We start from the raw sequence: 20,624 nt of genomic DNA on the forward strand, positions 1-20,624 counted from the left end.
TGTGCGTAGGCCACCGCTCGAGCTCCCAGCGTTGCCGCCGATTGGGGCTCCTAGCGCCGCTTGACCACCCAGCGTGGCCACCGAGGGGAGGGAGGGTGCGGGGAGCTCAGCCACCGGGGAGATGGATGGCGTGGGGAGGAGGTCCGCCACCGGGGACGAGGAGGGCCGGCGCAGAGAGGGAAGTCGGTGGGGAGGAGGGGGCCGGCGCCGGGAGGAGCAGGAGAGCCGGGGGGCGCACCGGGGAGAGGGTGTATATATATATACCTATTGTCTATTCAACACCAAGGTGTTGAATATTATTCAACACACCGATGGCACCACCCAACCCAATAAAATTCATAAACCATTGCTGCAGATAATTACTGCATTCCACCAGCACGCATCATCAATGCAATTTACTCCGGCGATATTAATGTGAATCAATAAAAGCTCACAACCTCTCTTTATTTCTTTCCTTTTCTCTCTCCCCTCTTTCAAAGTCAAAGCTCCCCAAGCAGCAACACCATCATTCTCCGCCATGCCCATCCCATTCCAACGGATGGCGGACTGGTCGGAGCTTCTCCTACATAGGAAACTTCCTCGGTGCATCTTCTTCCCCGAGACAGAATCCAAAGCAGCTCGTGCGGTTGGCCAAGGTGCAGGGGAGTCCCCGTATACCAGGTGAGTCAACCACCTGTGCTTATTCGACCCCACAATGCTTATCTCCAATTATCTGAGATGCAAATCCATCATTAATTTTAAAAACTGGTCGGTATCCTCACATAGAAACCGCATCTGATTCACCTGAACAATTGAGATGATCATGCACCATTTTTTTTCACGAAATCAGTAGCACTAATGCACATGATCAACTGATTTTTCTACGTTGGATTCATAGAGTATATTGAACTCATTACAATCATTGTGGTGCCTCTATTTTTCAGGTTTAGAGCTAGGCCACTACTTATTTCAAGCATCGCACGACGAATCTCCTTTACGCCAGCAAACGAGTAGAGGTGTCAAACTTATTTTCAAAAATTAGAGTAATATTTTTGCCCCACTGAAGTAGTATTTTCTACTATTTAGAGTAGTATTTCCAGAATTTTGAGTAGTATCATAATTCAGAGTAATATTTTCTGTACTTTATAGTAGTTCATAACATGTGAATTATGCGACCAGATGGTAATGCTGCCACACAACAGCACAACCACTTCAGCAGTCAATGAGATGTCTTACTCTGGTGCAAATAATTATGCAATTCATCAGTCATATTTTTTTGTAAGCTATGCACTATTGAAGCTATATGAACTGTTGAACTAATCAATTTTTGTGGTCTCACAGAATGGATATTTGGGCTTCAAGATACCAAACCTATGTTTGGCATTGCCGATGAAGTGGGTCTAATCTTTTTTTTCCTAATATCGTGTTGATAGCCTTGCATATCTTTTATTGGAGAAGCTACAAGCTAGAAGGATGCTGAGTCAGATGCATGCATAGATGTTTACACACTTTCTTTTGTTCATGGAAAGAGTGTAGTCAAATTTTGTTCATCTGTGTGTATAAAGATATCTATGGAAGTAATTATTTCTTTGTTGTATAAATATTTACGTGTTCTTACATTTGAAATTACTCCCGTAGGAAATAAAAAAGGAGTATGTGCTCCTCGGTTGGCATAGAAAATTACTCATTCGTTTACAAACTACTTATTCGGCCGGTAACTAATTACTCCTCTCTTATGTTCATATAGTTCATTTACTTTATAAAATAAAATTGAGTCAGATTAATTACTCTACATCTAACTTGACTAACTACTTTTTTCTATAAATAATTACTCCTGCAACTGTTGTAAATTTACTCCTTTGTTTCCCTTGACTAACTTTTGCGAATAACTTATTGTTCCGCTCCTCGACTAATTACCGAAGAGATTGTTTAGGTATGCCATCTTGGTGGTGAAATTGGTCAATGGGATGAAAGATAAGTTGAACCATTAAATTGCCTTCTTGGCAGCCTCAGAAACAATTTTACACAGTTGCAGATACCAATTCATCAGACTGTTACTTTTGTATGCGTTTGAGTGTTGCATGAATGCACAGCTACATGTCTCCCCCAAAATCTTGTCCACCTACCCAGACGCAAGCAAACCTTAATTGCTTCTGGAATCCATCTGTTGCTCCAAATTTTCATTAATTGCAATGAACCTCCATGGAGGCCGCACATTATGCATGCAAAAAAAAAAAGTCATGCAAGCAACATTAGGGTTTAATTAGCTATCAATTCTTTGACAAATACAAGAATGGAGGCGGTGATCATGCATGTCAACTACACATCAATGGAGCGGCGACAGCGTCATTGATGGCAATAATAACTTGACACTAAATTGATCGTTACATCAAAATTGTATCTAGGATGCTACGTGATTTTTACTATCCGCGATGAAAATGGAGTAAAACTTTGTCTAGAGGGCTTATCAAGCTCCAGACAAAAATGACTTTACTATCTGCGAGTAAAACTTTGTCTAGATGGCTTATCAGCTCCAGACAAAAATGACAACGCATTTTGAACATACTTCTTTTTTACTCTTCCATGCTCCAATTTATACTTCCCGTGACTACAGACAAGTAGAAGCCGAAATACGTGCACATACCAAAACGGACACACTGTTCACTTTTTACTTCCAACGATTTCTTAATATCACATACCTCCTTAGCTGATAACACCTCAATTTCCATTTTCAATGGTCAAATGGATTTTTTTTTGAATTACTAACCATTTAAAACTGCTTTAATACAATAATAGAGACCATCCGCGTCAATCAAGGGTCACTGTCCCCATTTAATCCATTTAATATACTCTGTACTGAGATTTTACTCCCATATAACCAAGGCACTGTAATTTTCTCCAATTTTGCTGAACTCGCCGGAGTCAACCTTACTCCGCCGTGGGTGTTGAATAGCTATTCAGCAACCCGCATGCTAAATAGACGGAGAGAGAGAGACAAGGTTCACCAGAGTGGGTCCCACTCACCGGCTGCAGTAGATGGATTGGGTAGAGTAGATCTGAATAAAAAATATTGATGACTAGGATATAGAGTTCCAGATATAAAGTATGAGTGTAGAAGAAATGAATATAGAGGAAAGAATTTTGATGGCTAGGATAGAATAATCCTTTTAAAAGATGGAAATAGAGGATGACGAGTGCGAACAGTTTTAGGCTGTCCGCACCGGGTATAGGAGCCATCTGGTTAGCCGATTCTACAATAGGCTTTAAGTGTAAAAAGCCTCGCAGCGAGGTAGCCGGTTCTACAATAGGCTTTAAGTGTAAAAAGCCTCGCAGCGAGGTACGCTAACTCATATGCTAAAATAGCGGAGGCTCGTCGGCACGCTAGATACAGCGGAGACCACGGATCCGCCATGGTGTGGATGTGGCGTGGGACCCGCGCACGCTCGCGCCATGCTCAGCCACCAGCTTGGAGCAGCCGGCCAGCGGCGCGAAGGGGGAGGGAGGAGGGAGGAGGAGAGGGCGATGAATCTGGAGCAGCGACGCGGCATGGCCATCGTGCGGGGGAGCTCGATCCCGAGGCAGAGGAGGTGGCCAGCAGCGTAGGCCGAAGGAGGAGGTGCGGCGAGGAGGCCCAGGTCGGAGGAGGAGGTGGCCGGCGGCGGAGGCCGAAGAGAGGAGCAGATTTGGCCGCTGCCGCCACCTGATGCAGCCTGGCCGCCCGCACTCGATGGGGCCTTGCCGTGGGCCTCACCAGAGGAAGGTGGATAGAGCATCAGCCGCGCGTCGTTCCGTGCCCCCGATTCGGCCACCGCACGCCGAATCTGGCGAGGGAGGAGAGCGGAGGGCTGACGAGGGAGGGAGAGGCGGAGGGCTGGCAGCGCTTGAGTCTGGCGAGGGAGGATGGATGGATGGGGAAGGAGGGAGAGCTGAGGAGAGGGAGGGTCCAGGAGAGAGAGGGCTCGAGTAGGTAAAATAAATATGACTTGTGGGCCTTATAGGCTGTCAGTTGATATAGAGTATAAATGAGTGCAGGAGAACTATATATAGATGAGATTTCTTTATAATCAGGATGGAATACTCTTTTTATAGGGTAAATACCTATCGCTTGTGCTCGCGGAACATAGGGCGTGATTCGTGATTGGTTGGTTGCATCAATTTTCTCAACCAGACTCTAGTGAGACAGTCCCGCGGAGGACATGCATACCCAGGTGATGATGAGATTGCAGCCATCAAATCTTAGTTTCAATCAGCTGAGATTGTTGACGAGGGACGTATGTATGTTTAAAGAGGATGCACACCACTGGACGAGGATGACGACAGGAGCAGACATAACTGGCTCCTTTCCCCGCCTGTGGGCGTAATCCTACCTCCCAGATGTAGGATGATGTATATCTAAAAAAAAGGGGTGATGAACTCGATCAGAAATTGTTTATTGACACGAGCTGGGCGAGATCCGATCCTGCACTTGTGGAACGCACGCGACGCGAGCGTTTGTTTGACCCGGCACAGCCCCTGTTTGTATCCAACTATCCCTATCTACACTACCCGAGCCGTCCCTGCAGGATTATTCCGTTTCCGCCGCCTGCAGGCGATTTTTTTGCATCTGCATTGTTTGCTGGTTGATGAATGAATTCCGGCCATCCAGTCCATTCCAGGCGATTTTTATTTTCGTTTGCTGGATGGACGGATGGATACAATATAGTATAAATAATCATATCGTGTACTGTAGCTGTAGGTTTAGGTTATTATTATATTATTATCACAAAGGGCTGCCCATCCCTCGATCTCTTCTCTCTTCTTGGTTGGACTTCTCCTCTCCCTAACGGGCCTAACCTCTGGTATCTATCTATCAATTCGACAAGCAATTCCCCACCCCCCTCCTTCCATCTTCATGGCTTCATCATCGATTTCCATCGCTACCTCAAGGGGGCTGCCTCATGGAGGACAGGACAGGACAGGACAGGACAGGACAGGGCAGGGGCCGGGGCTCTGCATCTGCTTGCTTCTGCCTCCCCCGACGAGGTGAGTGAGGTCGTCCATGGGATGGGAGAAATCCATCCATCCGAGCCTCCCTCCCCTGGACACAGCACCAGCTTGCAGATCAGATCCATCCATGCTTGGCGGCCTGGCCCTACTGCTCTGCTCTGCTCTGCTTCCCTGTCCTATTTCTTCCTTCATCATCAGGTATAACGGTCGGTCGACTCTGCTGTATCCACAGATCTGTTGGCGTGTTTTCTCATCTCTTGTTTTGCCCTACATGTTGGATGGGTTGGCGGATCTATCCACCAGTCATCGCTGACATGACATTATTAGGTTGTTTGTTGCCGATGTGAGTAATCTGAAATTCTGAATAGCCATTAAGCCGCCCTAGGCAGCATGCAGCTTTATTTTGTGATTTCAGATTATTAGCTTACTCCTCATACCTTCTCTAGATAGATAGATTGTATTAGGCAAACACATCGCTCGCTGTTGGAAGTTGGAACATGCATGCCTGAGGCATCAATTGCTTACTGACTGATGATGAAACCAAAACCAAAACCAAATGAGATATGCAGGGTGTCCCCGCCACCCAGAAGACCACGGCTGACCTCGCCGCCTCCCTCTCGCACCTGTCAGTATCGTCCATTGCCATTCATCATGATCATCATACTAGCTAGCTAGTACATGCTGCAGATTACTGAACAAATAGGTGCCTATATGCAGGTTCGTGGGCAACCTGCTCAAGGGGCAGACTGTTGGAGTCATCGGAGCTGGTTGCATCGTCTACGCATATGCACACATGATGATCGAGGGCTTCAAGATGAACCTCATCTACTACAACCTCTACCAGAATTTTGTCACAGGTAAGCAACAAGCAATTATATACTGATCAATACCACCACCTGGATAAGATAATTGTCGCGGAAAGTAGCTGCCATCGCATTATGTTGCTGCATATATTTAGTCTGCTTAATTAATTGCCTTGCATTGTTCCACCATTTGGGCAGTTCCTCAAAACCAACGGTGAGCAGCCTGTCACCTGGAAGAGGGCCATCATGGAAATGTCCTCAGGGAGGCTGATGTGGTCAGTCTAATCGATCCATATGCATCATATATACACAATATATATATTTCCATTGCAATTAATCTGCACACAAGATAGTTAGAGATGATCGGATTCTAGTTACCATATATAAATACTTCTCACATCATATATATTTTGCATTTGTACATACTCTTGTGGTAGATAAGTCTGCATCCGGTGCTGGACAAGACCACTTACCATCTCATAAACCCTGAGAGGCTGGCCATCATGAAGAAGGAGGTGGTTCATGTGAACACAAGCCGGGGGCCTGTGAGTGATCAATGAGGTTGCCCTGGTGGAACACCTCAAGGACAATAATCCCATGTTCCGCGCTGGGCTTGACATCTTTGAGGTATATCTCTACTGAAAATGAAATGAATAGCATCAGTTGGTCATCCATCAGCATGCATGCTCAGCACATAATCTGCAATCATATGAAGTGAATAAATATATGGGACTGTCTAACTGTCTGTCGACAGATTTGTTGTCTCCAAATCTGTTAATTTTTTTGACAAATCACAATCTGACATGTCAGCAAGACAAAAAGGGACAGATTTCAGGTAATACAAATCTGAGCCATTACTTAACCAGATCGAATAATAACCCAGAATTCAATAACATTTTGGCGCCAACACCATAATCCACATTTTGTCCAAATCTGTTGTATATTTTAACAAATGACATACTGACACATGAGCAAACAAAAAGGGACAGATTTCAGGTGTACAAATCTGTCAAGTTTTACTAACTGGGTCCAATGATAGCCCAAAATCTAATGACAACATTTTGGCACCAGCACCAAATCCATTTTCAGATTCCAGTACCCTCATTTTCACAACCACAATTTTGGAGAACAAAAAAGTAATGGTTGCTATCCAAGTTCGGCTAGGCGCCGATTAATCGGCGATTAGCGCGATTACTCGCAAGGCGAAGCCCGTCGCGTCGTTTTGGCCCTAGGCGAGCGTCTAGGCGTCCGGCGGTGACGAGGCAGCGCGGAAGCGGGCGAATCGCGCGACTAGGCGGATGCGCCAAGGGAGGCGCGAAAAAATCACCTCGCGGGCGAGCGCTCGAAGATTTCCCGCTCGGCGCGCGGCCGCACGCGCATTTGCTCAGCCCGCCAAGGATTCCCCTGTCCCGCCTGCCATTTGCTCGGCCTGCCGGTCAAGCTCCTCCCTGCTGCTCGTCCCCGCCGGTCAGGCGACGCTGCTGCTCGTCCCCACCGGTGGAGGTCGTCGCCACTACTCGCCCCCGCCGGTCGAGCTCGTCGGTCGTCGCCGCTGCTCGTCCTCGACTCGCGCGGCGCCTGGAATCCCGACGGGCGACGGCGCACGCTGCTCCTCCTTAGAGTGAACAATGAATAGCTTGGAGCAAATCTGATACAAAAATACAAAATTGAACAGTGAAAACACTGAACTCAGAACAGATCAACCTATTCTAAGATATAAAAAACACAAAATGCATTAGCCATAAATTAGAGTCGGGTACAGCAAAGATAGAACTAATTAGAGAATAGATTAACAAATCAACAACATATAATTACAAAATGCAATTTAATTGGCTTACACTTGTGTGGATCGACGGGTGGAGGTCCAATCAGAGGGGTGAATCGGCGGAGCGGAGGTCCAATCGGAGGGGCGAATCAGCGGAGCAGAGGTCCAATTGGAGGGGCGAATATAATATGAAATAATATGACAATTTGGTACAATTATCAAAGTGGCGTTGGAGCTTCAAGAACTAAAAAAAGAGTAAAATACACAAAATTCACAGCACAAATTTTAACCAACAACTGGTATAATAAGACTCCTAACACTAAATGATAGCATATCATGCAAAAAAGAACTACAGGGAAAAAGGCAAACCACCTACATAAAAAATCTAATGAAATTGAGCAGTACTTTCCTCTTTCCTATATATTTGTGTGGTCAATTTTTATGCAACCTGCAGCTTTACAATTCAACTTACATATATAGGACAAGGCCAAATACAACCAGATACATGCTGGTTTGGCTATCTGATAACGACTCCAATCTCACAATAATTTCTCTACAGAGCTATTTCCACTCTCCAAAATAATTAATTCTATATGGCATCTACGATCAGTCAAAAACAAACAAAGCAAGAATAAGAAAAAAACATGTGACATCATGAGTTGGAATAGCCTGAGCAAAGGAACCAGGATATATAGGTGGACAGATTGGGGGAACCATTTCATAAACCATAAGAACTTTTGTGTAGCTAGAAATCACAAGTAGTATAATGAACTATCATCAGAATAATAGATCAAAATCAATCAGCAGTTTGTAGATGCGATCAAATCAATCAGCAGTTTGTAGATGCGATCAAATGGTCCAAACTTTGACAGATTCTTTTCAAAAAATCTGCTGACATATAATTAGCAAAACCCTGAATATATTTCCGAGTTCAAACATGCAAACTGCCATCCCAGCATAGAAGGCCTCCAATAAATACGAACTTATCTCATCATTTGTCATATAATACCTTTCTAGAGTTAAGAAGGTGCCAAGCTAAAGAATAAACTGAAATACTAGTGGTACACAATAATGACAGCTCATGTATCAAAGTTTACTTGAAAAGACACCACAATATAGTTGTCAGAATGCCATTAGAATGTCTCAATCAGTGTGCAATCAATTGCTTACATTAGCAGGCAAAGCTTCCATTCCGCAGCAGAGACACTCACATCATCAAGTCTGCTGACATTTTGGTCATTTTTTCTCGGTGTCTTGCACAACATCTCTCACACCTCTTTATTGAGAGAAGTATACATTAGAACTTTTAGAACCTAAGGTACAAAGAAATTGTGCGTGTGTGAATCCATAGAAATGCAAGAGAGAGGGTACCCACCTTTCTCTGTTCTTCTGAATCACTCGTCCCGTCATTGATTTGATCCCTACCAGGTTCAATGATTTATTCAACCCCTGGGTTTCCAAGAACAGACAAAGTTGCCAATAATGCATTCGCTTAGTTACTGGACCGATAAGAAATATAGGTAATATGAAACTTAAATGTTTACAGGTTCTTGTACAAATGCATCATATATACACAATATATATTTTCCCATTGCAATTAATCTGCACACAGGATAGATAGTTAGAGATGATCGGATTCTAGAAACCATATATAAATACATCTCACATCATATATATTTGCATTTGTGAACAGCAAACACTTTTGCAGGTGTGAGCACCATCTCTGTGGACGAATCTCAAGGGAAGAAAATCAATACTAGAAGGATCACTGGAACTATTACCGAACACCAGATTGATATTGTAAGGCAAAAAAGGGTAAAATAGCAGAATATCCACCACAACCATAGATCGAAGTCTCAATTTGATGAGCTCTGTGCTCTAAACGGAAATGTCTGGTGTGCACATCTGTGCTGGATCGCAAGAACTGAGTGCTTCCACAAGTGTTCGATCAACGATACAAGTAAAGCGATACTATGAAGACTAGCTAAATTCTCTGGATCTCTAGACGAGCAAACCGGAATCGCATCACCACTTCTTCTTAGGCTTCTTGTGGGCGGCGGCCTTCTGTTGGCGCTGGGCCGCACGCGCCGCCTCGAACTCCTGCCTCTTCTTCTGAGCGATCTGGCACTCCTCCGTGTGCTTCCTCACGAAGGTCTTCTTCTTGAGCGTGCATGTGGGGCACTCGAAGTACACCAAGGGATCCAGACGGCCCGCCGCCGCAGCAGCTGGATCGCCGCGCCGCCGCCGCCTCCCCCTTCGCCATGGCTCTTGACCGCCCATCGATGCCGCCGCGGCCTGCTCCTTGTCCCTCTCTCTCTCTCGTCTCTCCCCTCCTTTCTTGGATCTGAAGAAAGAAAAGACAGGCAAAGAGGCGAAGCGTGCGCGCGGCTGGGCTATCTCCAACAGCGGACGCATACGGGAATGCAAAGGCAAAAATGCCTCTCGAAACATATTGTAGCAGTATGCATCAGCCTCCAACAGAGGATGTATATGAGGGATCCATTTTGCGTTGGAGGAGAGAGACGACGCAAAAATGAGTACCCTCTCTCCTCGACGCATCGGCCTCCAGAGCAACGACCGCGCCTCGGTAAATGCGCCCGAGCGCGGGAAAATACACTTGCCCCTAGTAAAAGCCCGCCAACCAACCGTCTCCCTCGTTTGCCTCTCCGTTTGCGTCTTCCGTTGGAGTTCATAATATTTGCATGCCGCAATCCACGGACACAGAGAAGGCATTCGTACAAATGGATACTCAAATATGCATTCCATTGTTGGAGATAGCCTAATAAGCCCAGAGAAAAGGCCCAGCCCACAATCCCAGCCCGCTTAAACCTTTTTTTTTTAAAAAAAAAAGAATACAGACCGGAAGGGGTCTCCCGCCCGCTGAAAAAGAAAAAACTCCCGCCCTCCTCTCCAAACACCAGCAGATTTGGGCGACGGCGGCGCCAATCCGTGGAGAGGGCGCTGCCGCTGCCGACCACGACGGCGACGAGATGCCGATCGAGATGCCCCGGGGTCTGCCGTTCGCGGTGGACACCTGGACCCCGGCGTCGTCGCTGAAGCGCCACCGCTTCCTCACCCACGCCCACCGGGACCACCTCGCCGGCATCGCCGCCACCTCCGCCTCCTCCCCCGTCTACGCCTCCCGCCCATGGTTAACCTTACCGGTGGGAACCGGTCCGGTTTGACCGGTAACCGGTCAAACCGGTCCGGACCGGTTCCGGTTCCGACCGGTTCCCAACCGGTCCAAATTCAAATTTTGAATTTGAATTCAAAAAAATGAAAAATTCTCAAAAAATTCCTAAAAATATTTCAAGGTGTGATGAATCTAATGGTGTCAAATTTTCTCAAAAATTCGTTCATTTAGTATGGTTTGCGGAATTTATAAGTTAAATAAAAAAACGTGCATACGAAAGTATACAAATACAATGTAAAAGTAGTATAAAAAAGAGTTGGAGGGTTCATTTAGACTAAAATATGTTGTACAAACATTTATTTAGTATACTTTGTGGGCATTTGAATTTAAACAAAAAAAGAAAAAAAATTTGAATTTGACCTGTACCAGTCAAACCGGCCGGTTACCATCCAAACCAGCCGGTATACCGGCCAAACCGGCCGGTATACCGGTCTAACCGACCGGCATACCGATCGGAACCGGTTGAACGGGGAAGTTTGAATTCAAATTTGAATTCCACCGGTTCCGACCGGTAACCGGCCAAACCGGACCGGTATACCGGAACCGGAGGCCGGCGGTTACCGGTCACCGGTCGGATACGTGAACCCTGCTCCCGCCTCACCGTCCTCATCGCCCTCCGCATCTTCCCCCACCTCGACCGCGCCGCGTTCGTCGAGCTGGAGGCGGGCGCGCCGCCGCTGCGCGTCCCCGACCCCGACGGCGACTTCACCGTCACCGCCTTCGACGCCAACCACTGCCCAGGTCCGCGCGCCTCCCCTCCTCCTCCTCCTCCTTCTTCTCCCTCGCCGATTCGGATGGCTGCCCGCCTGGTAACCGACCTCGTCGTGGCTCCTAGCAGGCGCCGTGATGTTCCTGTTCGAGGGCCCCTTCGGCGCCGTCCTGCTGCACACCGGCGATTGCCGCCTCACGCGCGACTGCCTCAGCGCCCTCATGCCCCTCCTCGCCCGCCGCGTCGACTGCCTCTTCCTCGACTGCACCTTCGCGCGGTGCCCCCTGCAGTTCCCCGCCAAGGAGGACTCCATCCGCCAGGTCAAATCGCGGCCCGATTGGATTTCGAGCTCCTATCATCTGAATTTCTCACCAGTTGCTGTTCCCTTTCTGATTGCAGGTGATCAATTGCATCTGGAAGCACCCGAACGCGCCGGTGGTCTACCTCGTGTGCGACATGCTGGGCCAGGAGGACGTCCTCATCGAGGTATCCAAGGCGTTCGGGTCCAGGATATACGTCGACAGAGAGAGGAATTCAGATTGCCACCAGACGCTCACGCACGTCGCGCCGGAGATCCTCGCCGCCGACGACGCCGCGTCCTCCACCCGCTTCCACGTGATCCCGTTCCCGCGGCTATCGGAGCGGGCCACTGAGATCCTCGCGCTGGCGCGCGCCAGGCAGCAGCCGGAGCCCCTGATCATCAGGCCGTCCTCGCAGTGGTACGCGTACTACGAGCCACCGGATGGGTCGACAGAGCGGAAGCCGGTGCTGACAGAGCCGATGCGGGATGAGTTTGGGGTCTGGCATGTCTGCCTGTCGATGCACTCCTCCAGGGAGGAGCTGGAGCAGGCGCTGGGGATCCTCAAGCCCAAATGGGTTGTCTCGACGACGCCTCCGTGCATGGCAATGGATCTGAGCTATGTCAAGAAGAACTGCTCCCTGTCCCGGTTTGGTCCTGATGATCCCATCAGGAAGTTGCTCGGGATACCTGATGGGGTGGCTACTGTTACGGGCAAAACACAGGCTGCACTGACGGTAGAAGCTGTCGGGAAGAGCGAGGAAGAGTTCAGTTCTTGTACTGCTGAGCGTGGCCCTGATGATGACAATCAGGTTGAGGCTGCAGAACCAACGATGCTTGATTTTGAGATCAGAGTTGAGCCGCCTGTGACGCTATTCGGAAGCGCAAGGTTTGGATTAGTGCTGCACGAATCTGAAATGAGGGAACATGAGTATCAGAGTGTTGAGATGATTGATAACGTTGAACATGAAGCCAAGGACCCTGTTACTGAAATTGGGCTGTGTAACAATAGCAAGCCTGATGAGAGTGTTGCATTAATCGATTTAACTGAAGTTGCAACAAAGGAGCAGAGTTCAGTCTCTGAATCTGAGCTGTTGAAGGACAGGAAGCCTGATGATGGAGTTGAAGTAGTTGATCTGACTGAAAATGGAAGGAAAGAGCTGAGTTTGTGTGCAGAGCCTGAACAGTGTATGGATGACAAAGGGAAAGGGGAAGCTGAATTGGTGGAAGCCCAAGAAGAGAATCTGAGTGGCCATGCTGATTTGCGGGAAATTTGCAGGCATAATAAGGTGATCAATGAAGGTAAAAACAGAATCCAAGTGACTAAAGAGATCTCAGCTGCGCATGTCATCACAGTTTCAGCTACAATAAAAAAGGAGGCAACAGAGAATGACACAACCACATCAGAAACCGGGAAGAGCTCTGAAAGGGCGAGCGATCCTTCAACTACTGTTGGATCATCAAACGTCCTTAATGCGAACCTGAGACGGCTGTACAGATCGATGAACGTGTCGGTGCCGCGGCCCCTGCCGTCACTGGTTGAGCTCATGGGGGCCTCCAAGCGACCCAGAGTTTCCCAAACTGTGCAGCTATAGGCTTGTAGCAGATTGATCATTTATTGCTATCGAATTCAGATCCTGTTGAACCTGTATTGCTAGTTAGCTACTTGAATTGAGGCTGAACAATTAGTTCAGATTGATTTGGTTCTACAAAGAGGCAATTTTTGCCATTTTCCAAAACAAAGAGGGGGAAAAACTTTACATCAAACATGTATAAGCTTGCAGTAGAGTAGGCAGCAATGATGTATCTCACTGAAGAAATCCTTGTTCTGAATCCACATTTCCAGCAATTTCCTACACCCATGCTATTCATCGCGGTTTGTGGAAAACTGCATGTCTGCAACAGAATTGATATTACAGTATATAGATTAAGCAAGCTTCCATCCACTCCTAGAGTCCAAATGTGAAAATGGTGTGTATGAAATTGGCAGCTGATTGATTCCTTGTTAATTGTGTGTCAGAAGCAGATTGCAATCCTGCAGGAAGAGGAAATGCTCTTTCCTGAAACCTGCAGAGTAAGTTTGCTCTGCTATCTGTCTTTGCACAATAATTATTCTATTTGGTGATTTGCAAATTTGTGGAACAATTTGACTGAAAAAATTTGGACGCCTCAACGCCAAGTTGCCAAAGATTGCAACAGCAAAAGGAAGAACCGAGTCTTTTTTTTTAAATAGTTAGAAATTAGAACAATCGAGTCTCACCTGAAACATTGCATATACACTGCCTGTACCCAAATTAGGGGGCGAATTGCAAAAAATTTGGATCGCGTTTAATAGCCACCATCCAAACCGGGGGCATACATGCAAATAATTTCATCCGTTAGATGAAGAGGTACGGCCCGGATCGAAAGCGCCCCGATGGATATTCGCAGAAGAGTCCTTTGAGTTGGCGGCCGACCCAGGAGGAAGAGAAGAGGAGGCCAGCACGTCTGGTTTGCGGCGGCCAACCCCCTTCAAAACCCCAATCCACTCACCGAGAAGGGAGAGAGAAAAAAAATCGATGGCGGCGGGCGGCGGCGACAACGGCGGCGCCGCGGGCGACGGCGAGTTCTACCTGCGGTACTACGTGGGGCACAAGGGCAAGTTCGGGCACGAGTTCCTCGAGTTCGAGTTCCGCCCCGACGGCAAGCTCCGCTACGCCAACAACTCCAACTACAAGAACGACACCATGATCCGCAAGGAGGTCTTCGTCTCCCCCTCCGTGCTCCGCGAGGCCAGGAGGATCATCCAGGAGTCCGATGTGAGCGCCCATCCCTCCTTTTATCCTATCCTTGGGCGTTCGGAAATCTGTGGAGGCAAAACCTAGCTAGGGTTTGCAGATTTGATTTCATTGCTTCCTTGCTTCGTCCCCGCCGCAGATTATGAAGGAGGACGACAGCAACTGGCCGGAGCCCGACCGCATCGGCCGGCAGGAGCTCGAGATCGTCATGGGCAACGAGCACATCTCCTTCACCACCTCCAAGATCGGCTCCCTCGTCGATGTCCAGTCCAGCAAGGACCCGGAGGGCCTCCGGATCTTCTACTACCTCGTCCAGGTTTGCCCTCAACCCCCACATTCCTCCCACAGCTGCCTATATTGTTCGTTTGGTGCGGCCCTACACAATTTTGGTGACTACAGTGACTGGCAATAATCACTCTGAGCTAAATTCTTGTGTGGCTTCAACTATTGATAACTTGCAGAATTAGTAGGACCTTGATGTGGCATTGTAGCTTAGCTCAGCATTAGGTTCATATTTGGTACAGTACAGACTTGGGAACCTTGTTATGGGCATTGTTATAGTGGTACTCCTTAATTCAACTGATTAGTTGCTGACCAGCTAATGTTAATTGGGGTAAGTTCATATTTTGTTTTAATAACTGGTGACTTGTGAGCACAAAAAGAGTGCTTAAATCAAGTTTCAATTAGATAAGCAGCGACTCCAATACTGTTATTTCTTTGGAGGAAAATGTTGCACCTTAAAGCACTGAAATAATAGTCTTATACTAATGGAAGAAATCTGTAGAATGTAAATGTTGAACAGGAACAGGCAAATGTTGAACAAGAGATCCTATAGTTGTACTTTGGTTCTTTGGTAGCATTGAGATAACTGTCATTATTGAGAAGCTATATATCTGCTCTGGATAATGTCCCCTGGTTGTCAGTCACTACCTGGGATCGTGTAAGTTCAAACTGGATGCAGGGGAAAAGACGAACAATGGTTTATGCCTTTTTCTAGTACCGACTGCCCTTCCAAAACTTAACAACTTTACATTCCTGGCCTAACAATCCAGTTAGATGTCTGAGAAAGATTATTGTGTGAGTCTGTAGAGTTGATAGATGATTGCTGGTTCTTTAAAGTTTTCCCTGATATTCTGATTTTCATACTCTAGAATTGTTGAGCTCTTACAGTTGAGCATCTTTTGCACTTCAGTACTATTTTCAGGAAATAGTTTCAGGTTGGTAAACAGCAGCTGGGTTGGTTTGGTGTATCTGAAATTTGCCTGTGAGTTAGGTAGCAAAAATAAGAACAAAAAATCATTATGGCTCTGTTGATGATCGTGTTATGTTCTTCACTAGTCGTATGTGTTTATTATTTAATGACTCTCTTTAACAATGCCAAACGTTGCTGTGATTATATGAGTACAACTTTAAATGTTTTGTTGGTTTTTTAGTGAGGATTTTCATGGTTGACTGCATGATAAATTCTGGATTGTATCATTGTAGAGCTGATAGTTATTCTATTTTCTTGAAATTCACTCAGATGCTATGAGTTTAACACCGTGGACCTGTAACCTGTTTGAGCTCCTAATAGCTGAAGCATTATTTGCATCTTGGTACTTGCTTTGTGGAATATTTTAGGTTCAATAAACTGACAGTTGGTTAGTTGCATCTGAAATTGGCAGTAAGATATGTAGTGGTCTTAGAACTCTAAGGTGGGTACAAAGATAAATATTTGTTATGTCTGTATTGCATCTGAAATTGGCAAGATATGTAGTGGACTTAGAACTCTGAGGTGGGTACAAAGATAATTTTTTGTTATGTCTGTATTGTTCCTCGTATGTTGCTCACTGGTTATCTGCATTTTTATTTTTACTACTCTGCTCTGGCGTTGATACGATTATATAAGTACATCCATAAACTTCTGTTGGGCTACCTTAGTGATCATTTTCATGTTTGAGTACATTAAATTCTGGATCATTGTCGTGGGCATGTAGTTTGAACATGGTCAATGAGCGTGCAATGTTCTGGATGTGTTAGCCAATCTTGACTGTCTGGTTTAAATATCTATGAAAACTTGTACCTTTTTGCAAGAAATAAAGGCCTTGATATTATTTTGTTGTGCACAGGACATGGTGCTGTAAATGAGATGTATTACTAACTTGTTCCTCCCGATGTTTTTGTCTGCAGGATCTGAAGTGTTTTGTGTTTTCGCTCATCAACCTCCACTTCAAGATCAAACCAATTCAGTCCTGAGCTCCATTCCATGCTGTTTCTTAACTGTGTTACGAAACTGCGAGTGTTTAATTTGTGACGATGTACCCATGTACCATGTAAGTTCCTAGTTAGTTTGTGACGATGCGCTCGGGTTGTGGAGCACTGGGTGGAAGTGGAGCATAGAGTTTGCCTGGGATTGCTATTTGGGTTGTGCAAACTGCGAGTGATGATATTTATGTTTCTTTTTCCAGTTTCCTGTTGGGTGGAGTTTTTGTTGTTTTGTTATCAGTCAATTATTAAAAATCGTTTGCCACACTAGACTTTTCTGTCGTTTGTCATACCTTGGGTTATGGAGCACTGGGAGGAAGTTGGCACAGCACAGTAACTGGTTCCGACCTGTGGTGTTCCAAGTCCAGCCAATTGCCATCACAGGGTAATGTGCTGTGGATTTCTCTAGTGGGCTGGCTTTGAAAAACGACTGGATTCATCAATCTGAAGAGAAGTGTGTGTGTGCGCGCGCGTGTGTGTGTGGCTGGAACTCAATCTTTATTCTGATGCGACTTGTCGGCTTAATGACCAAGGGTGGCATCTCTTCCCTTTCCTCTTCCCAGGAGTAGAACAGTGCACTATTAGGTAGCCTGCTTGCTTTGTTTCTTTTGCCTTTTGGGGATTCCTCGCCCAGTCTGAAAGCTACTACTTTCAGATGCTTTTACATGCGCAGCTGGGTATCAATTTCAAGTTTAAAGAAAATGTTCAGACTCTTTCCCTGTCCATATGGGAACCGAGGTAAGCTGAAAAACTGAGGTGGCAGGCGGGTTAAGGGGAGAGGTAACACAAAAGAGGATGTTAAAACGAGATGTTGAAGTTGAAAGAGAGGAAACAAGCCCATGTTACCTCTTGAGCTGAAAATGCTGAAACTGAACGAGGGAAGCACAACGAAAAGATAAACAAGAAGCTGAAAGCCTGAAATCCCGGTGCCAGGTGCCCCAAAACCAAGGGAAACAACAGTCCTGACTGATGCAAAACATGCCTCCTTGTTTGTTGGTTGTTGCTTTGCCTTTTATCCGTCTATTTCCTCTTGAGCTGCTGGATCGGCGTGCTAGCAGGACAAGCCCATGTTACCTCACTGCACTGTCGCTATTGCGTTGGGGTAGCTTGTTTCTTCTTTCCTTCAAATCCCATACCCGAAGTCAGCCATTATAAATGAATCGTCAGCTCAGGCTGCTCAGCCAAAGCCAAAGCATACACAATGCGTCCAGGAAAGAAGATGCTGAGATACACCTTTTATCTCCATTCCATCTCCATGTGATCTCTTCTTTTCCCTGTCTGCCTGCTTTTCTTTCCTCCGAAACCTACCAATCAGCCTTATTAATCTTGATCTCGTACAATTTTGGACCACCAAACCCTCTTTTCCAAAATGCAATAGCCTTTCATTTGGATTTACCCTCTTTACAGAGGTTTTCTTCAAGCCAGGGGGTAAAAACACCGAGATAGAATCAATAGTATGTTTTCACCAAGACCATTTGTTTCAACTGAGGCAGTTGCCCGACATAGCAACATGATCAAAGGCACGGCACTTGCCCATACTCATGTGCTCCAGTCAACAGACATTCAATACTATGTCTTACAGTATAGATGCTCCACCTATAACTTTTACATGCTTTTATTAGGCACTAAAAGATTGTAATCCTGCTACCCTGTGACATACATAAATTGCCTTTGTTCTGAAAATTACATTATATATCTTGGAGACATCAAATCTGACCTTTTTCATGTGGCTGGACTTTAGCTGTGAGATTTGTTACATGAATCATTAGCTGCCCCATGGATGTGGATTTGGGGTTTGGAAAAAAAAAATGATACTGAACTTGAGGTGCACACCTTTCCCTTCCATTCCATCTCCATATGTTCTCTTCTTCTACCTGCTGGCCACCCTTTCTTTGTCCTCTGAAACCTACCTATCAGCCATAGTAATGCCAGCATTTTGGACCACAAAAGTCTCTTTGTTTCTAGTCTATATTTCCAATTTTCCAGTGCATTAGCAATCCCGGGTTTAGAGGCTGAATACTTGAAAAAACAAGAAATGAAGAGAAATAACTGCAGTATTTCCACCAAGAATATCTCTGAATCCGGGTTAGGTTGACAGTACAAGTTATGGAAACGAACCCTCCTGCTAGTTTCTGTCAACTACACATGTTCAACGAAAGAACAACAAGTCCAGTGGGATAGTGCCTACCCCATAGTTCTTCATCTACCAAAGTGAATAAAGAAAAAGCATATCTGTACTGAATTTTAACCCTCAACATATGTATATATAAGAACATTTCTTCTCAAGTAGTTAACTGACACTGACAGAATGTGACAGTACAAAGATTAACAAGTGCAGTACACTAGTGCTATGCTACCAAAATCACAGAGACGACATACGTGTCATTACACGTAGGCTCACTAGCCAATAAGTTAATGAACGATGATTGGAGCGTGCAGCGGATCAGCCATGAGCTAGCTGCTGTTGGCGAGGAGCGCGATGATGTCGAGCGCGACGGAGCAGAGCTGCCTGAGCGCCTCCTCCCTGGCCGCCAGCTCCGCCGGGTACTGCCCGGGCCTCTGCCGCCGGAACAGCGCCCTGCACACCTGCGGGTACTCGGCGGCGGCGCTGACGTGCACGGAGGCGAAGTCGTAGTCCTGCGCGGCGATGGAGTCCCTGGCGGCGCCCAGCGCGTCGCGGGCCTGGCCGTACTTGGCGGCGCAGGTGCGGAGCAGCGCCTGCACGGCGGCCGTGCCGATGCCCTCCGGGGCGGTGGCGTTGGCCAGCGCGGCGGCCGCGGCGGCGCCGCCCGAGGCGTTGGCGGCCGCGGCCGAGACGGCGATGGCGGAGAGGCCGCGCACGTCGGCCGTGGCGCTGGACGGGTCGGCGCCCAGCGCGGACACGCACAGGTCCGGGTAGGCCGTGGAGTTGCAGGTGGCGCGTACCAGCGCGGGTGGCGCGGCGGCCGGGGCCGGAGGAAGTGGTGAAGGAGGCGATGGGTGCGCGTGCTTGGGCCCGTGGCCGTGGCCGTGGCCGTGGCTTTTGTGCGCGGATGGGCCGGCGCGGGAGGAGAGGGCGGCGAGGGGGAGGAGCGCCAGGAGGAGGAGCACCAGGGCGTTCTTGGTGGTGGTCGCCATTGCTAGAGATCGTGATTGTTGTGAGCTTGGTCTAGTTAGTTGTGACTTGTGAGGAGGGAGATGAAGCTTGTGCTTCGCTTAGCTCTTGGCTATTGCTACCTGCTGGGAAGGATATATGGCAGAGGGTTTTATAGGAGGAAGCAGTCGCGACGCGAGCATCAGTGTTGCCTGTCAATGTTGACTCTCACACAACCACACAAGTGGAGGAATCCACCACGACCACTATACGTAATAACGTGTATACTTTCCACATTTGCAAACTCAGTGCTCAAGTAACTAGCAACCATATCCTATATAGGCTGTGTTACATACACTAACTAGCTTGTTAGGCAAAATCCATCATCCATCTGGATGTTTCCTGGACTCCGGCAACAGAAACCAAGAAGTTTCCTCGCTCTACTCAAGCTGCGTGCCGGTTCATTCCCGCGTTTTCCCTGGACACACGGCCGGTGGGTACTTCAGTTCTGTTAGGTGGTGCAAAAGATGAGGAATGACGAGAGATGAGCACCCACATATATGGACCTTAATTCATAAGATGAGGACTCAATAAATGATGAGAGATGAAAACAGCCCAAGATTAGAAAACCTTAAGACTATATAATTAAGTTATTACTATATTACGAAAATGATTTTTAGGAATGGGTAGAAACGTAATTTCAAGGGTGGGAGTGGTACTCACTCCTGCTTCTCGTAGGCTCGTAGCTACGTTCTAAATTATAAGTCATTTTGGCATTTGTAAATACATAGTTTTTA

At 46.9% G+C, this 20,624-nt stretch overlaps 3 protein-coding genes and 1 pseudogene across 4 annotated transcripts; 3 read left to right on the forward strand and 1 right to left on the reverse strand.

The window, feature by feature from the left end:
- Positions 1-4,460: 4,460 nt before the first annotated feature.
- On the forward strand, positions 4,461-9,531 carry LOC120679172 (annotated as a pseudogene).
- Positions 9,532-11,181: 1,650 nt separating this feature from the next.
- On the forward strand, positions 11,182-13,640 carry LOC120678862. 2 transcript variants are annotated; one of them, XM_039960273.1, is made up of 3 exons: positions 11,182-11,467; positions 11,565-11,755; positions 11,835-13,640. In XM_039960273.1, the coding sequence occupies exons 2-3, from the start codon at positions 11,573-11,575 to the stop codon at positions 13,326-13,328; spliced, it is 1,677 nt and encodes a 558-aa protein (XP_039816207.1). In that variant the 5' UTR covers positions 11,182-11,467; positions 11,565-11,572; the 3' UTR covers positions 13,329-13,640. The 2 variants fall into 2 exon arrangements, with proteins under 2 accessions (XP_039816207.1, XP_039816208.1); XM_039960274.1 differs by having other exon boundaries at positions 11,182-11,755.
- A 557-nt stretch (positions 13,641-14,197) lies between these two features.
- On the forward strand, positions 14,198-17,024 carry LOC120678863 (protein mago nashi homolog 2-like). The gene is made up of 3 exons (XM_039960275.1): positions 14,198-14,531; positions 14,650-14,826; positions 16,680-17,024. The coding sequence occupies exons 1-3, from the start codon at positions 14,292-14,294 to the stop codon at positions 16,743-16,745; spliced, it is 483 nt and encodes a 160-aa protein (XP_039816209.1). The 5' UTR covers positions 14,198-14,291; the 3' UTR covers positions 16,746-17,024.
- A 1,951-nt stretch (positions 17,025-18,975) lies between these two features.
- LOC120677289 (pectinesterase inhibitor 28-like) lies at positions 18,976-19,984 on the reverse strand. Its single transcript, XM_039958436.1, has one exon. It carries the CDS (start codon positions 19,869-19,871, stop codon positions 19,209-19,211), a length of 663 nt encoding a protein of 220 aa, XP_039814370.1. The 5' UTR covers positions 19,872-19,984; the 3' UTR covers positions 18,976-19,208.
- Positions 19,985-20,624: the final 640 nt, after the last annotated feature.

Source organism: Panicum virgatum, chromosome 6N (genome assembly GCF_016808335.1).
Source record: "Panicum virgatum strain AP13 chromosome 6N, P.virgatum_v5, whole genome shotgun sequence".
Taxonomy (NCBI): Eukaryota; Viridiplantae; Streptophyta; class Magnoliopsida; order Poales; family Poaceae; genus Panicum; species Panicum virgatum.